This window comes from Vidua chalybeata, chromosome 11, assembly GCF_026979565.1.
Source record: "Vidua chalybeata isolate OUT-0048 chromosome 11, bVidCha1 merged haplotype, whole genome shotgun sequence".
Taxonomy (NCBI): Eukaryota; Metazoa; Chordata; class Aves; order Passeriformes; family Viduidae; genus Vidua; species Vidua chalybeata.
The window spans coordinates 13,491,666-13,514,647 of NC_071540.1; the positions used below are offsets into that span (position 1 = coordinate 13,491,666).

The 22,982-nt window shown below is 44.0% G+C and overlaps 1 protein-coding gene across 3 annotated transcripts; it reads left to right on the plus strand.

Annotated features, from left to right (window-relative positions):
* The first annotated feature begins 96 nt into the window (after positions 1-96).
* RFWD3 (ring finger and WD repeat domain 3) lies at positions 97-22,131 on the plus strand. 3 transcript variants are annotated; one of them, XM_053953084.1, is made up of 13 exons: positions 97-167; positions 2,513-2,894; positions 4,314-4,555; positions 6,229-6,326; positions 6,422-6,619; positions 8,832-8,923; positions 11,067-11,181; positions 15,813-16,041; positions 17,189-17,339; positions 19,520-19,696; positions 20,298-20,512; positions 20,772-20,989; positions 21,625-22,131. In XM_053953084.1, exons 2-13 carry the CDS (start codon positions 2,515-2,517, stop codon positions 21,766-21,768), a joined length of 2,259 nt encoding a protein of 752 aa, XP_053809059.1. In that variant the 5' UTR covers positions 97-167; positions 2,513-2,514; the 3' UTR covers positions 21,769-22,131. The 3 variants fall into 3 exon arrangements, with proteins under 3 accessions (XP_053809059.1, XP_053809060.1, XP_053809061.1); XM_053953085.1 differs by lacking the exon at positions 97-167 and adding an exon at positions 301-373; XM_053953086.1 differs by lacking the exon at positions 97-167 and adding an exon at positions 424-450.
* Positions 22,132-22,982: the final 851 nt, after the last annotated feature.

Consider the following 22,982-nt stretch of genomic DNA (forward strand, 5'->3'; position numbering starts at 1 on the left):
CGTCATTCCCAGTTGCGTTAAACCGACGGACAGAGGGATTGGCCAATGAGAAGGCGGAACCGGCTCCGACTCGCCCAATGGCAGCCGGTGCGGCGGTCGCAGCCAGCCAATAGGGCGGCGGGGGCGGGGCGGCGCGGCGCTCGAGCGGGTGGCTGGGCCCGGCGGAGGTGAGCGAGGGGCGCCGGGGCCGGGGCCGGGGCCGGGGCCGGGGCCGGGGCCGGGGCCGGGGCCGGGGCCGGGGCCGGGGCCGGGGCCGGGGCCGGGTTCCCGTTCCCGTTCCCGTTCCCCAGCACGGTTTGTTTCCCCCGAGCGCTCAGGCTGCCTGCTGCTGCCGGAGGAGGCAAATCCCTCTCCCGTGTCCTTCTTAAGACGGGTTTGTCTATAAAATATGCGAGCTCTGTGAAGAAGACGGCAGAGAATCCCCGCTTGTGGAGCGCGTGTTTCGCTTGGGTCGTGCTGGGGTTGTTTTATTTTTGTTGAGTTCATGGTAAAGCAGGCGCGGCAGAAGCCCTGCGGGCGGTGCGGAGCGGGGCCCGGCTGCCCTCCGCAAGGGGAAGCTGCTGCCTCAGCCTTCAGTGCGAGCCCCGGCGCTGCCAGCCGGGCTCGGCCCTCTGGAGGCGCCCGGAGTTCCTCATTTGGGCCCGGGAGGGTTTGTGGAGCCCCTCCATCTGCGGGCTCTTCCCGGGGCTGCCTGGCTGGCTGGAGGGAGGCCTGGCTTGATAATTCTTTGGGCCAGATTCCAAGATTTAGTCGTGAAAATGCCAGTATTGACGTTTTTATAAATCTCCCAGTTAACGTGGGTAATCGAACGTGTTGCCCGGAGAGGTTGTGGATGTCCCAACCCTGGAAGTGCTCCAGGCCAGGCTGGATACGGCCTTGTGGGAGGTTTCCCTGCCCTTGGTAGGGGCATTTGGGACTGTGTCTTTATCCCTTAGTATCATGACTCTATGTGGTGAAAATAAAGTGTTTATTACAGTTTTGGGTGCCAGTTCTAGCATGAACACAGTACTAGAGCTGCAGTACTTCATGGTGGCCATGCAGCTGTTCTGGTGGGAAGTGGTAACATCTATTTCTGGCCTAGCTTAAGCTGAATTGCTGATCAGGATAAGAATGATGAAATTCATAAGTTAGAATTTCTTAAAATATCTGTAAAAATATTTGAACCTTAGTACAACCTCTTTTATTAATTCTTGTATATGTTTTCTAGCTACTTTTTATACACAACTAGTATGTTGTGAATTGGTGATCAGGATAAGAATGATGAAATTCATAAGTTAGATTTTCTTAAAATATCTGTAAAAATATTTGAACCTTAGTACGACTGCTTTTATTAATTATTGTGTACGTTTCCTAGCTACTTTTTATACACAACTAGCATTTGCTCTCTTTATGCAACCATAGCTGGGTAAGTTTTACCAGCTTGGTAAAACTGGTGTTTATGCTTTGGGCTTCTAAATAGTGCTAAAGGTCTGCAATTCCCAAGGCTTTTCAAGTTTATGATTGCTTAAGTACTTTTTGGAGAACATGAATGATTTCCAGCAGCTCGCAGAATTTAATCCACACACCGATTCAAATAAAGGAATTTTGAGTTTTTGGTGAATCTGTTCATTCAATTAATGAGACAATCTTGAACTTTTTTGTGTTGTAAGAACAGTGTGACCAAAGTGATCTTAATGTGGTGGCTGACAGCAGCATGAGAATTAATAATGCACAAACTGTTGTCTCTGTTTTTCTTTCAAACCCTAAGGTAGTACTCCTGGAGGTAGCCTGAGATCCATATGCCAAAGATGCAGGAGGGCAGCCATCCTTAATATAATTACAGTTTTACTGCAAATTTCATGTTTATCCACTCTTGGGCTGAATATGGACCCACAAATGCTGATGCTGCAGATAAATGGGTACCAGTAATGTCTCAGTCACATGTTCTGCTGTTATGCCCTTTCTGTTTTTGCCTGGTGTTAGTAAATACCTGAAGGGTTGTTCAGTGCACTGTGGGTAAGGGTCACAGTGATCTGTTACAATAAGGCAATTTTATTTGAAGAAACCTGAACATCAGTCAAGAGAGCAGTGTAGCAAAGGACTGTGTGACAGAGCTTGTTTCTGGCTGAATCTGTGGGTGCTTCTGCAGTGCTGGACCTGGGAGAGTCTCTCAGATATTTCCAACTGTTCCTCAAGATCCACATGAATTTACTTGGCAAGTAAATGATGGCAGCAGGAAAATATTAACTTTACATACTCATCCAAATGCTTATTTAAGTTGATTTTGCAATGTGCCTTTGATACTGGCTGCTGTCGAGCCAAAGACTTTGAGCCCAGGACTCTGGGAGGGTGCTCCCAGCTCACATATGTGTATTGACTTGTGGCTTAGCTCTGCTGCAAAGGACAAATTTTCTCTTGACTGAATTCTAAAAACATTTCTAGTCACTGAGTGCTGTACTTGGTTCTTGCTACCATCAGGCTACAGGTAGGGTACACTTATAAGTAAATACTAGTTTTCTTCAACTCCTTGCAGAAATGGCTCAAGAAGAGATGGAAGTTGATCTCCAGCCAGTGGCTGATTACTCAGTGGAGACCCTCCAGACACTCGGCCCCGAGCCCTCTGGTCACACAGTGCTCTCGTCCCACATTCCTGTGCTCGGGGAAGGAGAAGGCAGCACTGCAGCCCTTCCTGCTGACGATGCTGTTGTCACAGCCAGCGCTGGTGCAAGGGAAGCAGCTGCAGAGCCTGGCCTGCAGACGGGTCCTGCCATGGCCCCCAGTGGGCTGCAGAGGCTACAAGGGGTGTTTGATCAGCACCAACCGCTGCCTGTGCCACAGCTCACACAGCGCCAGCAAGTGAGGAGAGCTCGCAGGCAGCAGAGAATTGGTGGTTCCCAGAGGACAATCAGTGCCAGGTAAAGCAGAAACAAAATTGGGTCTGAACTGCCCTCTGATCAAGTCCAGCATCAATTCAAAATGTCCTTGCTTCCCGGCTTACAGAGCCCAGCTCAGGTGTGTGGCTAGGGCCAAATCCAGGGTACCTCACTTACCATTTAAGTTCAGTAATAGCACAGCGACTTCTGGTCTCTTCTGGCAGGTTCTTTGCCCTTGTTAAGTGAACCCCCCTGTTTCATATGTTGGCAGGGGTGCTGTTGACTTCTGAGCCCTTCTACATTTTGAATTTTGCTTGCAGAGCTTGTGCTGCAGTGGTTCCCTCCGCACAGCCAGATTCCTGTCCATGATTCCTGCTGCAGTACTGATTCTCGTCAGTTCCAGCCAGCATTTAGCCCAGTGGAGCTTGTGCTCTGGTTTGCATTTCACCTTTGATTTGGGGTCTGCCTGATTACATTTGCTGGTGACAGTTGCTGCAGAAACTTTTACAAACATACAAACTGATATTTTTCTGTAGGGCTTTGTTTTTGGTTTGATTTGGTTTTTTTTTTTTTTTTTTTTTTATTTTCAGACAAAACAAAAAATCCTCTCTATTTAATACCATTTGGATGGGATTAAAGGGGGATGAGTGGGCATGCTCTCCAGCCAGAAAGAAATCCAAATTTCTAGTTTTTGTTTTTCTCTCATCATTCTAGCTTTTGTACGTGCCAAGGGTGAAATTATAATTAACTGAAGCATTGCTTTTAAATTCAGCAAGACCAAGAGCTCCTCTCCTCCCAGTTGATTAAACACAACTGTATTGTTTGCCCTCAGATTGCCTGTGAAGGTCACTGTAGTTGTGAGGGCTGAAAGGCAACCCAAAAAAACTTCTTTGAATCTGAAGGATAATTGAGATGATAGCTGAACTGATGGGGGGAGAGGGGAGGATGTTTCTATCTAAGTTGTTAGATGAAGTTCCAGTAGAAAAGAAGAGGGAAAGTAGAAAGACTAAGCACAAAGTAGTCAATGGAATGGGGCTTTGATGCAAGTGGTATGCATTTCACAGTACCAGTTCCTCCAGGATTCAGGGCTGAGTTAGGGTTGGAGAGACAGATTAGGAGTTTCCTTAGGCTTATTAGAGAATGATACTACTTTGTTTTTCTCTTCTCCAACCCCACCATCCCCTTCTCCCCCAAAAGAAGGCAGTATCATTGCTTAGTTCAAAGAAAATCTTCTCATTACAACAAAGTGGATTGTTGCTGATCCTGCTGATTGTTCACAGCGTGGTCTATCCTGTGTGATTGCTCCCCCCTACCAGAGAAGGCCTGACTGGATAACAGTGACACCTTCCTGCTGCAGTCAAAGCCTAGAAATTTTCCTGCAAACATTCATGGGGAAACATGATGAGTCTTTAGCTTACCTGAAATGACTGTGGCTTTTGTTTCTTGCATTTCTGGACTCAGGGCAGCGTTGGACCATTACTTTCAACTCAGTAGGACCCAAGAGCCATCTGCAGGACCAGTTCCACACCCAGAGTTCCCCCATATTGCGAGGGACACCCAGGCACAGCGCCCAGTCGAGACAATAGAAGTGAGTGACTCTGACAGCAGCACTTCTGAGGAGGAGGAGGAGGAGGAGGAAGCAGTGGAGGCAGCAGCACCACTGTTACCATCAGCCCAGGAGACTCCTCCAGCGAGCTCAGGAGGTTTGTGCTGTATTGGAGCTGTGTAGTGACTGATTTCAGACATTTTTCTTGCTGTTTGAAAACTCAGCAGGGAAATCCTTTTGAGCTTCTCAACAGACAGTGCTCAGAGATCTTCCTGCCCACAGCTGACAGGAGCAGGCTGCTGCCACACGGCTTCCTGGCAAGCAGCTCCTAAGAGCAGCAGCAGCAATGGGTGATTGCTACCATAATGTTAAATACAATCTTTTTGTGTTTGCAGACTGCTACTTATTCTGAACATTTCCAGGATTATTTGTAACTTAAGTTTAGAGATTGCTTGCCATGCTTCCACTCTCATATATTATTAAAGGGTGCTATTGAAGACATCAGGTCACAGCTTGGACATCAGCAAGTGCTTTCAAAGAAGGATATGATTCAGTATTTTTTAATTATTTGAGATTTCAGCCTGGTTTAGTTTATTTTTCATTCCTGTGTGACACTTAGCTGAGGAGATGGAGGTGCTTTTTGTTTTTCTTTCCTCATTTCTTTCTGTCTCACAATTCTTTATTTAAACTCATGTTCACAGGCTGACATAGACTTCTATGACATTTTTTTGTGATGAACAAGCACAGTTTATGTAAGAGTACCAAATAATTAGCTTGCTAGTCAAGATTGTTGATGCCCAAAGAGTACAAGAATAAGGATATTTTTTTACTTCCATCTCTAAGGAATGTCTTTATGATTGACTCTCTGCCCTCAGTTTTGGTTTTGATTGGCCAGCCCACCTCATTACCTTTTTTCAAAGGGTATGTGTATGAGGGGTCTTTTGAACAGATCCATTCTGCTTGCTCTGGGCTAGTTTTACACATGACAGGAGCTCAAGCTGTTAAGTGCTGTATATTATTGTGTGAACATATGCTCTCTGCTGCATTTTCTGGAATTCCCTTGTTGCTTATATAAGCCAGTGGCTCCTCTTACAGCCCAGAACCACAGAGGCTTTATTGACATTAGCCAGGGTCAGGTAATGCTTCCACTGGATGGAGAATATCTGCCTTGATTACTGATTCTGCCTTGATTCTTTTGTCAGGAGCTAGAGGGGAGGCAGTGATTTCTGTGCTAGTGGTGGTGATCTCCACATAGCAATTCAGTGTACCCATGCCTCAACAGATGGGCTGACAGAGGCCCACCACAAAAACATAGGGAGAATACCAGCAGAATTAGTAGTTCAGACAATTACCAGCTGGAAAACTGCTGAAGTCAGAGTGAATGGACAGCCAGCATATGGGAAATGCTTTCTTGGCACATGAAATATGCATGCTTAGATCCTTTGGCAAAGCAACTTCTGCTATTGGTGTCTGTCTTTCTCAGGGCATAATGATGCAGGAATAAAATTTTACATCAGCCTAACTATAGACCAGGTTTGTTTGATTTGTGCAGGTCAGAAAATTCTGATAACAATTGCTGTCCTCAAAAGACCTCTCCCTTTTCACTGAAATTCTGTTGCTTTTCATAAAGGAAAAGATAAAATTATTCAGCACTACTTTTCATGTAGAAAGCCTTACACACAGACTGTGTCCAGGGCACTGATCTGAAGCTTTGTAAGTAACCTTTGCTATGTCACTACTTTACCTGTGCCCTGATGATTTCAGATCAAAGCAGGAAAACTCCTTTTCACCCCATTATGAATCAGGTTATTTAAGCAATGCTTTCCTTAGTTTCCAGTCAAGTCCAAGCAGAACCATCTCAAGCTTTGTCTCAAGCTACTGCAGAACATGAAAATCATGAAGATGAGTCTGAAGTCCAGCAAAAGCAAGTAAGGTGAACTAAATGCTTTTGGAGACAGAGAATATATGATAAAAGCTGCATTTTCTGAAACAGTTGTGTTGTTTTTTTAATTTTTAATCCTAGACAACACCACTAAAGAAATCGGAGCCACCAGTTCCTGCTGCACCTCTGGATGAGGAGGAAGGAGATACCTGTGCGATCTGCTTTGAGCAGTGGACCAACGCTGGGGACCACCGTCTGTCTGCGCTGCGCTGCGGGCACCTCTTCGGCTACACCTGCATTGAGAGGTGGCTCAAGGGACAGGCAGGGAAGTGCCCTCAGGTAAAATGGCTGTTTGTGTGCACTGGAAAGCACTTAAAGCACTTACTGTGTGTGCCTAACTTGTGCCTGAGATGTGATCACTGTAATTGTTACAACTGGTTGCTGCATGAAGCTGCTGTCAGAAGTAACAAACCCCGCCATTATTTTGATGTTATTACGCCGATAACAACCAGCAGTACTTTAAAGGATGGGTTATGACTTGGATCTTCTCCCTGAAGTAGAGCATTTGTGAGTAGCAGATGCAAAAGTTTGAGCGTTCAAGTGCTAAACTTGGAAATGGTTTCAGAATGCCCCAGTTTGGTCCTGGAGAGAATCACCTGGAATGGAAATAGCAGATGGATTCCTAGACGCAATTAACTAAGCATAAAGACTGTGTTATTGGACAGAAAATCTGTCTGAGAAATGTTTTGGAACCACAGAATGGTTAGGGTTGGAAAGGACCCTAAAGATCATCTAATTCAGTTTTCAGTTGATTAGTCTTCTGTTTTGAGCTGTGTCTGCTTTTGCAGCCTTTAAGAGGACCAGGTTGTTTAGGAAGCTGGCAGAGAGCAAACTGAGAACCAGGTTACATCTTTTAATGTCCCTTTGCAAGTGGTAAATCAGCTTTTGAAAGTTTTCTTTTCAGCTTTCTTTCCATGGTTAATACTGATCTCCTTCGATGAGGTCTACACTTCTATGTGATGTGTTTCCATTCCTTACTCCTTTTTTTCCATGAAGTAATGTTGACAAAAAATAAGTCAATGAGTACCTTGTAAATAGGATTCAGTTCTGGCACTTTCTGAGTCGGTGGCTGGAAGCCCAGGGCTTCTTTGGCTTTGTCATTTTGAGAGCTTCTGTATTCTTGCTTGACTTTGCAGGATTCCCTTCTCTCAACAAGAAACTTCCTCTTGACGTGTGCTGTGACTAAACCTAAAGAATCCCTGTTGCCATAGCAAAGGCCCAAAGTTGATTTTTCTTACCCCTGTCAATTCTGTGTAAGCTTTTCTTCCCCCACTTCAGGCCCAGACAGAATTCTGAGAGACCTGCCTGGCATATTTACTCTTTGGAATTTTGTGACTGCTTTCTTCTTGAACACTAACATCTCAAGGGTTGTTTGTTCCCTCTTTCTCTTCCAATGATACAAATACTAAAAAGTTCCTGGGAAAACTTGCTCTGGAGAGGACCTTGAAGCTAAATCATCTTCCCTTCATTTTCAGTCACCCTCCTTTGCAACTGGGTGTTCTCTGGTTGAATGGCCCAGAGTTGCTGTGCATGGTCTGTATACTAAGTGGCTTGAGTGTGAGTTACTGTGAAATTGCAGCATTCCTGATCCTGCCAGTGGCAGCTGCTGACTGCCAGGAAAACTGGCTTGGCCATTTACGGCAGTTTTTACAAAGAGGGGAGGTTTTCTACTCTGACACTATTGCTTGTGGTACCTTTGTGCTGCTGAGTAATAGTCAACTCTGCATTTGAGGCATACACAGTAATTTAATGTTTAGCTGAGGTTACTCCATCTGAGTATTCACCTGCCTCTTTTCTCATCAACAAAGAATATTTGCAAAACAAACTTGGAAGAAATTATGGCATCTGCAAGTTCTAACTTGCCTTCTTTTTAAGGTGAATATAATGTACTAAATGATTGCAGCTAGATGCACAAAATTATTGAAATATCTGACTCCCTGTGTGTCACTGAAGTCAGCGAGATGTCAGTGTTTCATACAACATTGGAACACTTTTATGGATTTCGGCCTGTACAATGTGATTAAAGGAATATAGTACAGAAATAAGAGTTCAGAGTATACTCAGGAGTTCCTAAATCCTTGTCTGTTGGCCAAGCAGCAAGTCTTGGTGTTTTCAGACCTGAGGTTGGGCTGGTGTTTTGTTCTAGATCTACTTATTTTCACTTCTTTGTCTGATTTGGGCTTTTTTTGTCCCTGGAATTTACTTGACCATGCTGCTTTGCTGGTGCATTAGCAGAATGCATTTAGTGGGAGGCAGGGAAATGGATTATTAAAGATGCAGTAGGATATGCAACTTTAGTTGTAGCCCTGATTAGAGCTCTGGTGTCTGTATGAGGGACCACATTGCAAACATACTTGTTTTTGTGGCATTGTTTTCCAGTAGAAAGCCCCTCCTTTCAGAGCTAAATAAAACACTACCTAGGGACTCGTAGGGATGCATAGTTTGGATAGTTAAATTCCTGTAGATGAGCTGAGCTTCTGTTTGATTTCAGTGCAATAAGAAGGCCAAGCGTTCCGACATCGTGGTCCTGTACGCCCGCACGTTGAAAGCACTGGACACCAGTGAGCAGGAGCGCATGAGAAGGTACGGAGTCTCTGCATAAAGGTACCTGGCACTGAGAGCTGCACTCTGGCTTCTGCTTTGTGCTTTCATTTCCTGCATTGTCTGAAGCAATTTGTGCATTCCCTTGGGGTTTATCAGGAGTGTAGCTACTTTAAAGAAGCAAGGCCTTGCTGTGTTGCACATCTTAATTTTCTTTTGGAACAGAATTCTTGAGTTTGCATTTTGTGGCCCTGAAACAGCAAAAGCTGTCTTGTGCTATATCCTGAAATGTTATCATGGGAGAACACGCAAAGTTGATGCCAAAAAGCTGTATATTGCTAATTTGTGATTAGATGGGAAAAGCAGGGCATAGTTAGGAATGCAAGGAGGGTGAATAGCTGACCTTTTCTGCCATCTTTTCTGTATGCATTAAACAGAGTAATACCTCATACGAATCACTTTCCATCTTGCTTTGTCAAACTCTACTTGCAAAAGGTCAGCAAGCATTACAATGACTCCCACTTCCCTTTCCAACTGAAATGTAGACTTTGTATTGGAAAAGGGAAAAGCGGGTATGAAAGTGGGGAGTCATTTCTTTTCAGTAAGATGCTGTCACAGATACTATTCTGAAATGAAAAGGCTGCAGATATCTGAGTTCTTCTGAGTCTTGGGTTGAATAGAATTTAATTGGGGTTTCTTCACATGTCTACAACTATACCAATGTTCTTCCAAGGCAGTCTTTCAACAGAAACCTCACGATGCTGGTAATTATAAATCAGAAATGATTGAGGAGTAACAGTCAGGAAGGAAAGAATCTCTCTTCTTTCCAGATTGCCACAGCCTGATGATGTTTGAAGTGTACCTTTAGAAGGGTGATGCTTCTTTCATTGGATTAACACAGAAAAATAAATTCTATATATTATTTTTTTCAAAAGCACAGAAGACATTTGGGTGTGTAAATCTTGTTCTCTCTCATGAAGGGGTAGTTGTCTGACTTACGTTTGTGTCTCAGAACCTCAGTGCAGCCGTTCCCCACACGCCCTGCCCCTCCTCTGCCTCCTGTTTTTGTTGTAGGCAGGGAGCAGAGCAGTGACTGTCTGTGGGTCCGTGGAGCTGCTGGCAGTGGCTGCCTTCTGGCACACAGCCACGAGTGGAGCAGAGATGTGTGTGTGCATGCATTAGTCTTGTTTGCACATAGTCTTAAATTAGGTACAAGATCATGGGGTTTGTTTGTCACATTCAAAAAACCTACCAGCCTTCAGGCTTTGGGTACGGACATAAATAATGTGTTTGTGGTTGTTAAATGGGCATTTCATCTGTTTCTTCTGCAGGGGAAAAAAAAAAATCACATGAAAAAGCTATAAGGAAAAGACAGAATTCTGTGCTTTGGAACGTGCAAGGCTAGGCCTGTGTATTTGCAAAATACTTAGGCAAGCTAGAGCTTCCTGCACATGAATGACAGAAATAACTGGAATATTGCAGCTTTTGACATACAGAATGTAGTGGGCAACATAGACCAAGTGTACAGCTAATTTTAAGGAGTCTTGGTGTTCCTTTCCCCACTTTAGCTATTCTTTCATGTAAGCCTGTAAGAAAGAGAAATAAATTCAAGTAACGTATCCAAAGTGCTGCTGCTAAATGGTGTGTATGCACTTTTGGGCTCAGGGTGAGGTTGCAAGTGGGTCTTCTTTACGGGCATTCACAGAGCATTTATCTGTATCATTTTTTTTCTGGTACAGATATATTTTCCTAAAATACAAGATTAGCTACTGGTAGTAGAGACAAGCCTGAAGATGTTGCTGTACTATAGTTATGCTATGATGTGCTGTGTTACTGACGCAGTGTATTACATGGACATGGTGGTATAGGATTTGCTTAAGTGTTTCTGTAGGGGAAAGGAAATTGATTTCTCTTGCACTCTGCTCTACTAAATTAGCCCTTTTGGAGAGGATGAGGAGAAAGGTTGCTGGAACAATACTTTGAAGTGAGTCATTCAGAACAATTGCATAACTGAATATCTCAAGGTGAATGTGTTGGGTTAGTGCAGTACCAGGTTTTCTGTGACTGTGGATTTGCGTGAACAGAACTTATGGTGGGATGAAGTCAGAGGGCAAGAGCTGAGAGCTCAGAAAAGTATCCAAGATAATACCTAGCCCTAAGGATTGCTTTCCTCTCCTTCCTCCAGCTCTTTAGAAAAGGAGCAAATGTTGCGGAGACAGGCGGAGCTGGAATCTGCACAGAGCCGTCTCCAGCTCCAGGTTCTGACAGATGAATGCAGCAAGCTCCGCAAGCAAGTTCAGGTGAGTCTCATGCTACAAATACACAGAATGTTTCTTTCTTTTCAGCCTGCCTTTTCCATCTTCCCTTAGAGGTGAGAAGACAGGATTCCAGTGTTAGTAATCATCAAGGTTTAGAAACACAATTGGTGAATCATCCCAAGGTGGTAAAGACATCCTGGGCTGGAATATTCACGTGTGCTACAAAACCTCTGACTTTTTCTTGTGCTTTTAAGACTTAATTGAACTTGCAGCACAGTACTAGAGTTGAATGCTGATGTTGTAGGTTCCCCCTCAGGTTTTGTGGTGCCTGGAAAGGCATGGTAATAAAGAACCAGACTTCATCTCCTCCTCTTTCTTGTACTTGCACCAAAATAAGCTTTGGAAAGCTCTGTAGTAACCCTGCAACGCAACCTATTATCGCTAGTTAGTCAAGGGTCTTTGAGGAGCAGTTTGTGAAGAGGCATGGCTACTTGCAAAATCAAAGCAAAACAAAAAGCCCTAGGGATTTGGGCTTTTTTTGAAGGTTAGTCAGCATTTCAGTTTAACACCTTCTGGTGCCCTGGGCCCTGGCCTGTCAAATAGAGGAGGCTGTACGTGGGCTGAGCAGCTGTGGAGAGGCACCTCTTAGAACACAAATTACTGACTATAAATGATGGGTTGTTGAATGACTGCTTCCTTCTGGCTTACGCAATACTGAGATATTCTGTAACTCATCCCAGCTGCTTTTTCAGAATTCCTATAAATTATGGACTCTGCCCGTGCTTCATACTGTGAAGGTTTCCCAGTGAAAACATAGGTTTTCCAAGAGTCTGTTTCATTGCCCGTTTGCTACCTTTTGTTGAATGAGGCAGATGATATCTTCTCACTGTCTAGTAGCCTGCTTATTTTTAGTCTTTTCTTTATTCCTGGAATTTTTTTTTTATAGCCTTGGCTATTCATATCTGTACGTTAAGCAACATCCTCTTTGCTGAAGTCTTCCTGTGTGACATAAGATATGGCTTTATAAATTCCCTACATTCCTGCATGAAGCCATATGCTCATCATCATCACTAATAAGAAAATTGGTCCAGTGCAAACTTTGGCTTAAGAAAAATGCAAATAAGATAAAATTGGAGGTCCCTAATGTTTTCCTGCAATTCATTTGGTCTTAAATGATGGAGTATCCAGTCTAACTGAATCGAAGTCGCATGTTATAAAGGTTAGGTACCCTGTGTTCTTTAAGCTCTGTTTCAGTATTTATACTGCATTCAGCATTGTACTGTAGTGGTTAATGCAAATGCTGGAAGCACTTTTAAGGTGCTTGTTTATACTGTGAATAAACTGAAAGTAAAACAATATACTGGGGAGCAAAAAAGTCAGCGGGAAGTCCACAAAAGTCTTTAACTTGTTTGATTGCATTTTGAGCAGATGCCTAATGAGCTCCTTGTTTTATGAGAAGTCATACAGTAAAACAACTACTTGCACAGAAGTATTTAGGTTGGGAGGTTTCTAGCCCAGCCCTGCTTGGTTGATTGCAGTGTCAGGTCCAGTTGTTCAGGTTTTTTGTTGCTGGTGCTCTTGAACTGTGCCCAGCAGCAGTCATGGCACTAATTATGACCTTTTTTTAGGTTTGTATGCATTTTTCTGTGCTCTTACCCTTTGAGAGTCTTGTTCATTGTACTTTGTTATTGAAGTACGTAATGTTATTGAGACTTGGAAATTGATGTTTTTTAAGTCTTTAGCCGTATGAAAATACATGAGGAAATGAACTTGAGGAGAGCTCTGGCAGAAAGCCTTCAGGCGTGGGGGCTGTGCTGAGCTGTGTCCTGCCCACCACATGGAGGTTCAGGCTTGTGTTTTGGAACCAGTGCTGCTGACACCTTACTTTACCTAATGTTTTTCTTTTGGGCACAGAAAGAACTTGGGAATGAAGTGTGAGCAACTGCAGTACTCCTCCTGAATCTGCCAGTATTTTCAGTAAAAGTAGCTGATGATAAGCAACCCATCTCTGCCTTCAAGTATTAATAGCACTGATCAGCTGGGGTAGGAGATCTGATTTTTGCACGTGGGAGGCAGTAGCTCTGTTTGGGTATGGAGCAGGAAAAGGAGAACTGGCAGGGAAATTACAGGAGACTGCATGCTGCTGTGGAGAAGAAGGCAAATGTAATTGTGACCTTTGCAGAGATCGGTTTATGTTGCTTGATGTAATGGAAAAGGTTTTTTAAAATAGGATTTTCAGAGCATCCAAAAAAATGAATGGCAAAATATCAATAAAAATTTATGTATCCAATACCTCTAGAAAAAAAAAATAGGCTAATTGTTTTATTGAATAAAAATTGTTAATCTCTGTGATCTCTGTCTTCACCTCCAGTTGATGTCTGGGGAAGTGGAAGCTGGTATTTCATTGCTGTTGTTTAGAGTGAGGCCAGTTAGAAATGCTCCATGTCCTTTAGACTGAATTTGAACCTCAACCCCAAACAGAGGTGGAAGGTGGAATGTCTGCAGTGCTGCACCACAGCTTGAGGTTGTCCTGTCCTGTGTTTCTCTGTTAAAGGCAGGGCTGGGGCTGTGCAGAGCCAGGTGGCAGGTGTGGCTTCTGTAAGAGCTCTGTGGGAAACAGCCAGAGAGTGGCAGTCCTTGATATGATATAAGATATAAGTCTTGAAAGCTTCATATCAGCTATTAGGGCTGTAACCTAGTAACTCAAAACTGTTCTGAATTTTTTGTAGCTAGTGGTTTTCCTTTCCTAGTCATTGTGCTCTTCTGCTTCTTCTTCTCCTGTATGTGCCTCAGGAAGACTTTTGCTCTATAGCCTATTCTTTCCCCCCGGTGTGACTGTGTTCATTTGTCACTGCAAAGGTGAGCTGAAATCTAGAGACAGTCATAGCATGTGCAGAGAGAGGAGTCTGCTCTCAAGGCCATTAGTTGACACTAGGCATCAGGAGAATTCTGCAAAGCATCTTAAAGGAAAGTATAGGCTTTTACATAATGAACAGAATGTTCTTTTGAGCACAGTTAGTGGAATTGGTCTGCAGTGCAATGTTTTTAATCACCTTGCTAATGTGCCTCCGGTAAGACTTCCTGGTTCTGCTGGGTTTCTCCATTGTGTTTAAAGGTAAACATTGTACTAATAATCCTTGTGATTTTAATTGCCTGGTTTCCTTTTTAATAACTTGTGTGAAAGTTGAATGTTGAGTGCAGGTGACAAGGAGAGTTTTGTACAGTCCCCAGAGCAACAGATAATTTTAATCTCTTCTGGTCCCCAGTGATCGTGATCTTCCCCCTTCACCTTTTAGGAATACCGAGTTTATTACATTTTTGATTAAAAGTTACTTTCTTCTAAGTTAGCTGTGTTTTGACTGACTGCTTACTCTAAGCCTGAAGCTACAGCTTTCATCATAAGCATCCTGACAACCCTCACACCCCTTCTTTCTTGTCCAGGTTGTTTTGTCTTTTCTTGCTCTAATGGGATGATCTGGACTCTCCAGCTTCCTTTTCTTTCCTTTTTTTTTTTTTTTTTCTTAAACTTTTATATTCCCTTGGGACATTTGCAATGTGCTTGATGCCAAAGAGATCAGACCTCTGTTAAGTATCAGAACTGTTCTCCTCTTGAGCAGCTTCCAACAGTTATAGGTCTTCATAACTATTAATGTAGAGCTTGAACTTTAATCTTGCCTTTTTTGAAAACTGCTGCCTTTGCTTTGATGTTGGTTAAGTGGTGGTGGCTGGTTCAGTATTGAGGCTGGCTTGCAATTACTGATATATTCATAATATCATTCTTGTGACCCTTAGTTGTTTAAAGATTACATAGGGTTTGAAGCAGAACCTGTGTTGCTTAGACAACAGAAAGCAAGTAGCAATTTTCCTTCAGTATACCCTCCCTCTTAAATATCCCTGGGATTCTGTATTGTCTGGTTTTGACCTTGGATTACAAGATGGTCAAAATACTTTTTGGGAAGGGACACTTTTAGTTGACTCACAATATGCTGATGCCACTACCTTCATTCCCACCTCGCTCCTGATGATCTCAGCAGAAAAAGGAATTCAAGGAATACCTTGTTCTTCACAGAAGCTGTTCTTGGCCATGCCTTTGCTGAATATCCTTGAGCATTCATCAGCTGAGGTGGAGGAAAAGAGGGGAGGAGGTGATAGAAGACATAGCCGGAGCTCTTGAGCGTTGTGTCGTTCCTGGAATTTGCTGCACAGAGTTTACAAGAACAGGGTCATCGTCATTAAATAGACTGACTTGTTTCCTGCAATGCCCTTTGTGTTGAATCTTGGGCTTTTATTTTTTTATGGGGTATTCTGGAAATTCTGGAAAATGGTTTTAATTGACTTTCTCTTGTGGTTTAGGGGCACATAATACTTGGCCGTTCATTCCCTTCTAAACAGCATTGATCTGGTAATAGTTGTTACTGGCTTTTATGTGTTGCCCAAGAGTCCTCTCTTTCACAGAGTGTAATACATACAATAACAGACTTTGAATACATTTTGCCAGTATTTACACAGCATTTGAATGCTTCTGTTGCTCACTGTTGTAGCCGTGGACTTAGAAATGGGACTATATTTTCCTCTTATCTGAGAACAAGTACAGTTGGAGCACCTGAAGCAGGGGGCACAGAAGGTTACAGTGCTGGTGATGCATTAAAGCTCTTTGGGTTTTTTCTTTGCAGGAGCTGAAGGCTCTGGTGGCCCAGTACAATGTGAGCACTTTGCAGCAGCCTGGCAGCTCCCACACCTGCCTCCCAAGCAGCCTCCCCTCCAGCCAAAGCCAGCGCAAGTACCACTTGGAAAAGGTTTTTTTGGTGTCTCAGACTGGGAACTGCAGAGTGATGGCATACTGTGACTCACTGAGTTGTCTTGTGGTATCACAGCCTTCTCCACAGTCTACTTTTATTCCTGGTAATTAAGCAAGTCAACATTTGGGGGTTCAGAAGTACAAGTTAATGTCATTTCTGCTTTGTCCCTGCTCCCTGCTTTTCTGGTTGGCTTTTGCATGTGCCTTGTAGACTGGGAATACTTGTAAGACTCCCCATACTTCATCTGGCACCTCCATTTGTAGCTTCTACCTAGCGAAGGAGCTTGTTTCCCTGGCACTTCTATGGCAGAGTCCTAGCAGAGGGTCTTCAGCTCTCCTGCTGGAATGCCACATACACAGGAAGGTAAAAGGTGTGTCTGGTAATTCTTGCAAAGGTGGATCTTTTGAAAGAAGAAGGCCAGGCAGTGGGGCCTGCAGAAAAGCTTCCAGTGGTTAAGTGAGAAACACTGCTTCCCAAATTGTAGGTGGATTGATGCACATGCAGCCAAAAGCAAACTCCTTTTAATATGAATGCCTGAAGCACTGTTCCCTAATGAGGAAATAGGAAGCCAAGAAGTCACAGTCAGCCCTGGCTTTGTCTCACTGTTATGTCCAGGGGCCAGTGACCTGACATCTGGACCAGTGCCAGTGGCTTTTTCAGTGCCATATGTGTGGCATTAGGAGTCTGAGAGCACTTACTTGCAAAATGCTTTCTGAGTGATGAAACTTACTTTATTTGTTTAATGGGTTTGAGGTTAATGTGCCTTATCTAGGCATAACAAAGTGGTTTTCTGCTTTTAACTGGTCTCATTTTTCTGGCATTTGTAGCCAGGGACTGAATCTCTGAATGGAGGCTTTGTGGTGACTCTTGTAGCACACAGGTTAAGTTCACCTGTGACCATTCTTTGCTGTGATGCTTGTTCTCTTAAATAGCCATGTAATCCTGCTCTTTGTGGTTTTATCTGCACAAGAGTGTCTTTGAAGAAGCTGGCTAAAGAGCAACAGGCCTTGTAACAAGAATTGTAACACTGGTACTGAATTTGCTCTTGCTGGCTGGGATCCTTAAGGATTTAGCTTTGTTGCCATTTGAATTAAAGAATGACTTGTGGCAGTCTTAGCCCAAACAACCAATAACTTACTTGTTCATCCCACCACAGGCTTCAATACAGACTTTGTAGTTCTGGCATAGAATAGCCAGTTCTATGCATATGCTGCTTGTCAATAATCTGCTTTACCCTTCTTCTGTGGCAGGTTGTGGTGTCAAGATGATGAGCTTGGCCAACCTGAAGAGCAGTCAGTACATCCCCATCCACAGCAAACAGATTCGGGGCCTGGCTTTTGGCACTCGAGCTGATGGTTTGCTGCTCTCTGCTGCCCTGGACAACACTCTCAAACTCACCAGGTGAGCCCTGCTGCCTGTCTCTGCAGAGTTTGGCTGTGTGCAAGAGGTTGGGTTGGATTTTGTTCTGTCTTGCAGCACTTGCTATTCTGCTTTCTGAAAGACGCTGCAAAGATCAGGGCTGCATATTCTTCCTGCATGTGGGAACTAACAGGGGGAAGGACTTATTGATGCTTTTGCATCTTTAAGGTGGAGGTGTCATGGAGCTACCTCTCTCTGATTGTTTTCCTGTGGAAAACAAGTAATTCAGCACGGATTAGCTAACTGTGTTGAGAATAAATAACATAATATATAGACATGACATTTATTGTCCACTTGGTTTTCTGTTAGTGCAGGGAAATGTGAACCGTGAGAATTTGTATAGCATGAAGCAGAAGTAAAGGAGTAGTTAGGCTGGGCTTCTCCTTCTCTGCACTGATGTTGACTTCATCAATTTTGAACTTCTTGCAGATCATGGAATTTATCTGGGATGTGAAATGCATAAGCAGCATTGTTGAGCATGTGCTAAGAGGCTCTCTAGAGCTAGCAGAGTCTTAAAGCAGTGTGTTGGAGACTAATTATGCAGAGACTGAGAGAAAAATGTGTCCAGTCCTGTTAGAATTTACAGCTTATGTGTGTGTTTTCTTGCTGCTCTGCTGCTCTTCAGTCTTAATCTTAAAGTGCTTCAAAACTTTATTGGTTGACTGATTCTTACTGAGTTATATTAACATCTCTGTGCAATCTGTCTGTCGGTATTTGGTTAGGCAGGATAAGTGTCTGTTTTTTGACTAATTAGTCTCAATTCTTTCCCACAAGTGAAGCAATTAAGAGAACTTAATCCTGCAACAGAAATGTACAGAATGTTTATTTCCTGTAACCAGGTTGAAACGTTTGCTAGACTAGTTAAAAGTAAACAAAACTGTCTCTGATGCTCAAGTCAAGGTGTCAGATTTCTAACCGATTAGGCTGATAATTCTTTTCATGGTTTAATCTGAAGAGTTAGCAAACACTGGGACAAGGAACCAGACATTTCCATATCTGCCTCTCACTGCCTGGTTGGCTGCATCAGAGCTTGTGATCCTCTTGCTTTTGTGCTTGATCCCAGAATGTCTTGGAGTTAGGTGTTGGCTTCAGCAGCATCTTCAGACTTTTTTCAGTCTCCCTCTGAAAGAATAGTCCTCTTTGGCAACCTTTCTTCTCTAGTTACTAATTTCATAGTCATCCTCCCCAAAAGAATTATCCAAGATGCCTTTATGTCTCCTGCTCTGGCTTGCAGTAGTTTAAAATAGCACTGGGAGTTGGTTTTGGGGTTTTTTTTTCATCCTGTTGTTTTGACCCAGTCACTGCTCTGGTATCAAACTCCCCGTTTCCCCAGCTAGATCTTCGTAGTTGTTCCCCTTACACTTACCTGGGAGCAATTACTTGTTTCTCTGGAGTCATGAGCATAATTGCCTTCCCCAGGGAGAAGCACATGTGTTACAAAGGATGTCTGGAGTTACTTTGATATGTGCAGTCTTCTGTGCTGTTCCCAGTGTACAAAAGCATGTTGACAATGCTGCCCTTTGCAAATACGTCCCGATCTGATCCCAACTTCATCTGCTATTCTGGGCTGTGCTCCTCTGTGGACTCTCTTCTTCTTTAGAAACTTGATTTGTAGAAGGAATAATTAATACTATAAATGTACTTTCAACTGTCCTTAGCCACTCACTGTCTCACTCTTGCTTAAAGTGGATTCTTTTGAGGCATAAATACTGTTCCTCTTGTGTAAAAAAAGGGGAAATAATTAATGAGAGATGTAATGTGAAGAGATGAGCCCTGTGATCTCAGGAATATGTGGTATTATGGGACTACACCAGCATTGCTTCTCCTAATTGTTTCCAGAAAAGTAACTTAGCTTTCTCTTGCCAGTAAGGCAGCTGAGACCCTGCTGTGAGATTTCCTCTCCCAGTCTCCAAAGATCAAACTGGAAAAAGAAGCATTGGCCTGGAAGAATTATAAATCACTTGACAATGTCCAAGGGATTATTCTGTTTGGGGTTTTAGATTCATGTCTGGAGTAAAGGAGGAGTTAATTGAGAGTTTGGTCTAAAGAGAGATGCTTTTGTCTGAAGACTTCAAGAAGCTAGATTAGCTTACTTTCATTGTGCAGTTTTCTCATCAGTAGATACTTGTGCAACTGGCCAACACTTTGCTTTTCTTCTGCAGCTTGGCAACAAACACTGTGGTGCAGACATACAATGCTGGCCGTCCTGTCTGGAGCTGCTGCTGGTGTCTTGATGATACAAACTATGTCTATGCTGGATTGGTCAATGGCTCTATCATGATATATGATCTGAGAGACACAAACTCTCACGTCCAAGAACTGGTCCCTCAGAAGTCAAGGTATGGCAGAATGATTTATCATTCCTCTCAACTAATATACATCAAGTTAAACACGGCTTCTTCCATAAGTCACACAACAGTTACAATAGTTTTGATTGTATTATGTGAATCTCTTGTTCAAAAATTCACATCTAGCACAATCTCATACAGTTGTATGGTGCTTATATATGACCTTATGCAGGTGCCAAGCACTTGTGCTCCTTTTAAGGCACACAAGGGTCAGAAATAGACCCACTGGTGCAGTATAAACAGAAGAGCTGAATTTGTTTTGGAGCTGGCTTTAGTATTTAATTTTGAAAGGACAAATTACAAAGAGATGTGAAATTTTGATGCTTCTGTTTCTTATACTCTGGGAATCAAATGCTGATTTGCGCTCATCTGATGTGTGCTGTCTGCTGGTTCTGTAAAACATAAGGCTCAGCAGTTAAGCTGGATTTAATTTATGCTCGACACATCCACTGGCACTTCTTGCTTGCCTTCTCACAGCCTGCTTAGGCCCTTTCTTTGCCATGCAGTTGGAGAACTGGAGCTCTGCAGCAGCGAGCAGGACACCAGCAGAGCTGCAGCTGACAGCACTGACTCTTGCCAATGACCCTTCCAGGTGCCCCATGGTGTCATTGTCCTACCTGCCCCGGATGGCCTCAGCGTCGCTGCCTTATGGTGGGATATTGGCTGGGACCTTGGAAGGAGCCTGCTTTTGGGAACAGAAAGCTGGCAACTCCTACCGGCCTCATCACCTGCCCCTGGAACCCGGAGGCTGCATCGATCTCCAAACAGAGATCAACACGCGGCACTGCCTGGCCACGTACAGGCCTGGTACGTACTGGGATGTCTCTGCAGGCTCTGACCACTCCTTCTCACTGCTCTGGGCTGAGCTCAGCAGCAGCTTTGGTGCTGTGGGTACAGCAGAAACACAGCACCTGCTCTTACTAGAGCAATGAGCATCTGCACATCGAGAAAAACTGGGGATGAGCAAAAGGAGGCAGCTGCAGGCTGGTGCTGCTTGTATTCCTACAGCTAAAGCTTATCTCTGTGTACCTTTTTCAAAAGTTACCTTTTTATTTCTACTACACAGGTAAAAATAACCCATGTATGCGTTGTGTGATGATGGAACTGACTTGCAGCCCACTGACAGAGGGCTCAGAAGATGTGGTGTGTTCTTCTAACCCGGTTCAGACTTTCAGTGCTGGTCCCACTTGCAAGTTGCTGACCAAAAGTGCCATTTTTCAGAGCCCAGAGGATGATGGGAGTGTCTTTGTGTGTGCTGGTGATGAGGCATCCAATTCTGCTCTGGTATGTCTTGCTCCTTTCAGTGTGGTGTAGGGGTTTATTGGAGTTCTTAGGAGAGAAGCCTTATCAGACACAGCATCAGCGTGATTTGGTGGGAATTGTCATGCACATTCCCGTGTGTTAGCTGGTCTGTTGTACTGCTGTGGCAGATGTAAGTTCCTGATAGCGTGGGACTCCCAGTCTTAGGCAAGGCCTGTGGTCTCCATCCATCAAAGGGCACATAGGCAGTGAACCCCTGCTGTCCCCCAGGGGAATGGGGCTGGGCACAGTGGCACAGCTGGGCCCTCTGAGTGGTGTAACAGACTCAGTGGGATAGTTAGTGTGGTAAGCACGGCGGGAGAAGGATGCAGGCTTTTTAGGAATGATGGGGAAGAGGATAAGGGTTGCCTTTTGTGTGAAAAAGCAGCCCAAATGCAGAAGATGGACAACAGGCTGCATGAGAGCTCGTGAGCAGGGTCAGAGAGCGTGGTCAGGGTGGCATTGTGCTGCAAGTCTATTAAAGACCACCAAGCGAAGTGTGAAAGTAGAGAAAAGGTCCTATGAGTAAATTGAGGAAATCTTTTCTGGAGAGAGGAAGGTCTGTTCTAGGTAGGAGGGGAGAGTTCTGCAGTCCTTGACCTTGTCTGTCCCTTCCACAGCTCTGGGATGCTGGAAGCGGTTCCTTGCTGCAGAAGCTGCCAGCTGACCTGCCTGTGCTGGATATCTGCCCCTTGGAAGCGAACCAAAGCCACCTCTTGGCTACTCTGACAGAGAAGATGGTGAATATCTATAAATGGCAGTGAGCTGTCCCTACGCTTGCCACAGACTGTCCAAATATGCTGCTAATAACCCTACACAACTGTTCAGTCCTGCACTTGCTGCTTACAGGAGACAGGATCCATTACAGCACCTTTCTGGCAGTGGGAAGGAACTGGGATGTGCTGGTGCCCAGAGCAATTCCTTTCTTCTTCTGTATTCCTCTTTAGGCCTCTGTCCTTATTTCTTCTTTTGTCAATTTTTTTTAGTCGAACTCCACAAGCTGCCTCAACACAGCAATAGTTCCTGGAGTGTCTCCAGTGTGTTATTGCACTTTTTTTCCCGCTGTGCATACAGCACAGGGACTTTCAAATCTCTGCTACAAATGAATAAAATAAGAGGAGCTTGAAGACCTGAGACTCTCACTGCACTTTCTTGTGGAAGCTTGCTATGATTACTGGGTGATGAGAAGGCATCTTGTAGCATTGCTGATACACAGTGTGAAAGCAAGCTCACTGCCATGGGAAGCACACTCCCAGTGTGCTGTTGAAGGTCTAGGGTCAGTTGGCAATTATTCCCTAACAAGGATGGATCCTGTTTTGGGGTCATGGAGAGAACAGGCTTGAAAAATCTACAGAGAACCTTTTTCCTTCATGTTTTTTTTTTTCCATGAGCATATAATTTGCACTGTAATTCCTTAATTCTCTGCCTTCTTTCCCTTCGCTCTTTCCTGCCTTACCTGCAACAAACTTGGACAGTTTGGTTGTGGAAGATGAAAATAGTACTGGAGAAGTACAGGCAAAGAAGAGGGAGATGATTCTTGTACTGCTGGCTGCTGCAGTCCACAGTGTTCTTTCTTAAAGACAGGAATGTAGTGAAACAGCCAGTACATTGGAAAAGAATGCTGGCTGCTTCTGTTGTCTGGGGGTAGAGGAGCTGGATTTTTTCTGGTTTGAGGAACCAGCGGAAGCTCAGTGCTTTCATCAGCTTGTTTTTACTGACCTTTTGTCTTCCTTAAACGACAATTTACAGCTCCACAACTGGTCACAGGGAGCTTCCAGTTGTGTTTGTGTGAGTGTGCTGCAGCTACTGGTTTGTGTAAATGCGAGCCCGTGGGGTGGGATCACAGTCCGGGGATGTGTGGGCAGGTGCTCTCTTAGCACCTTACTGTAAATACTCATCTCCAGGTCAGATCATGGAGGGGGACTTCAGTTCCATTTTATATGTAACAAAGTCAAACTTGCGAGGATGTTGGAAGCTG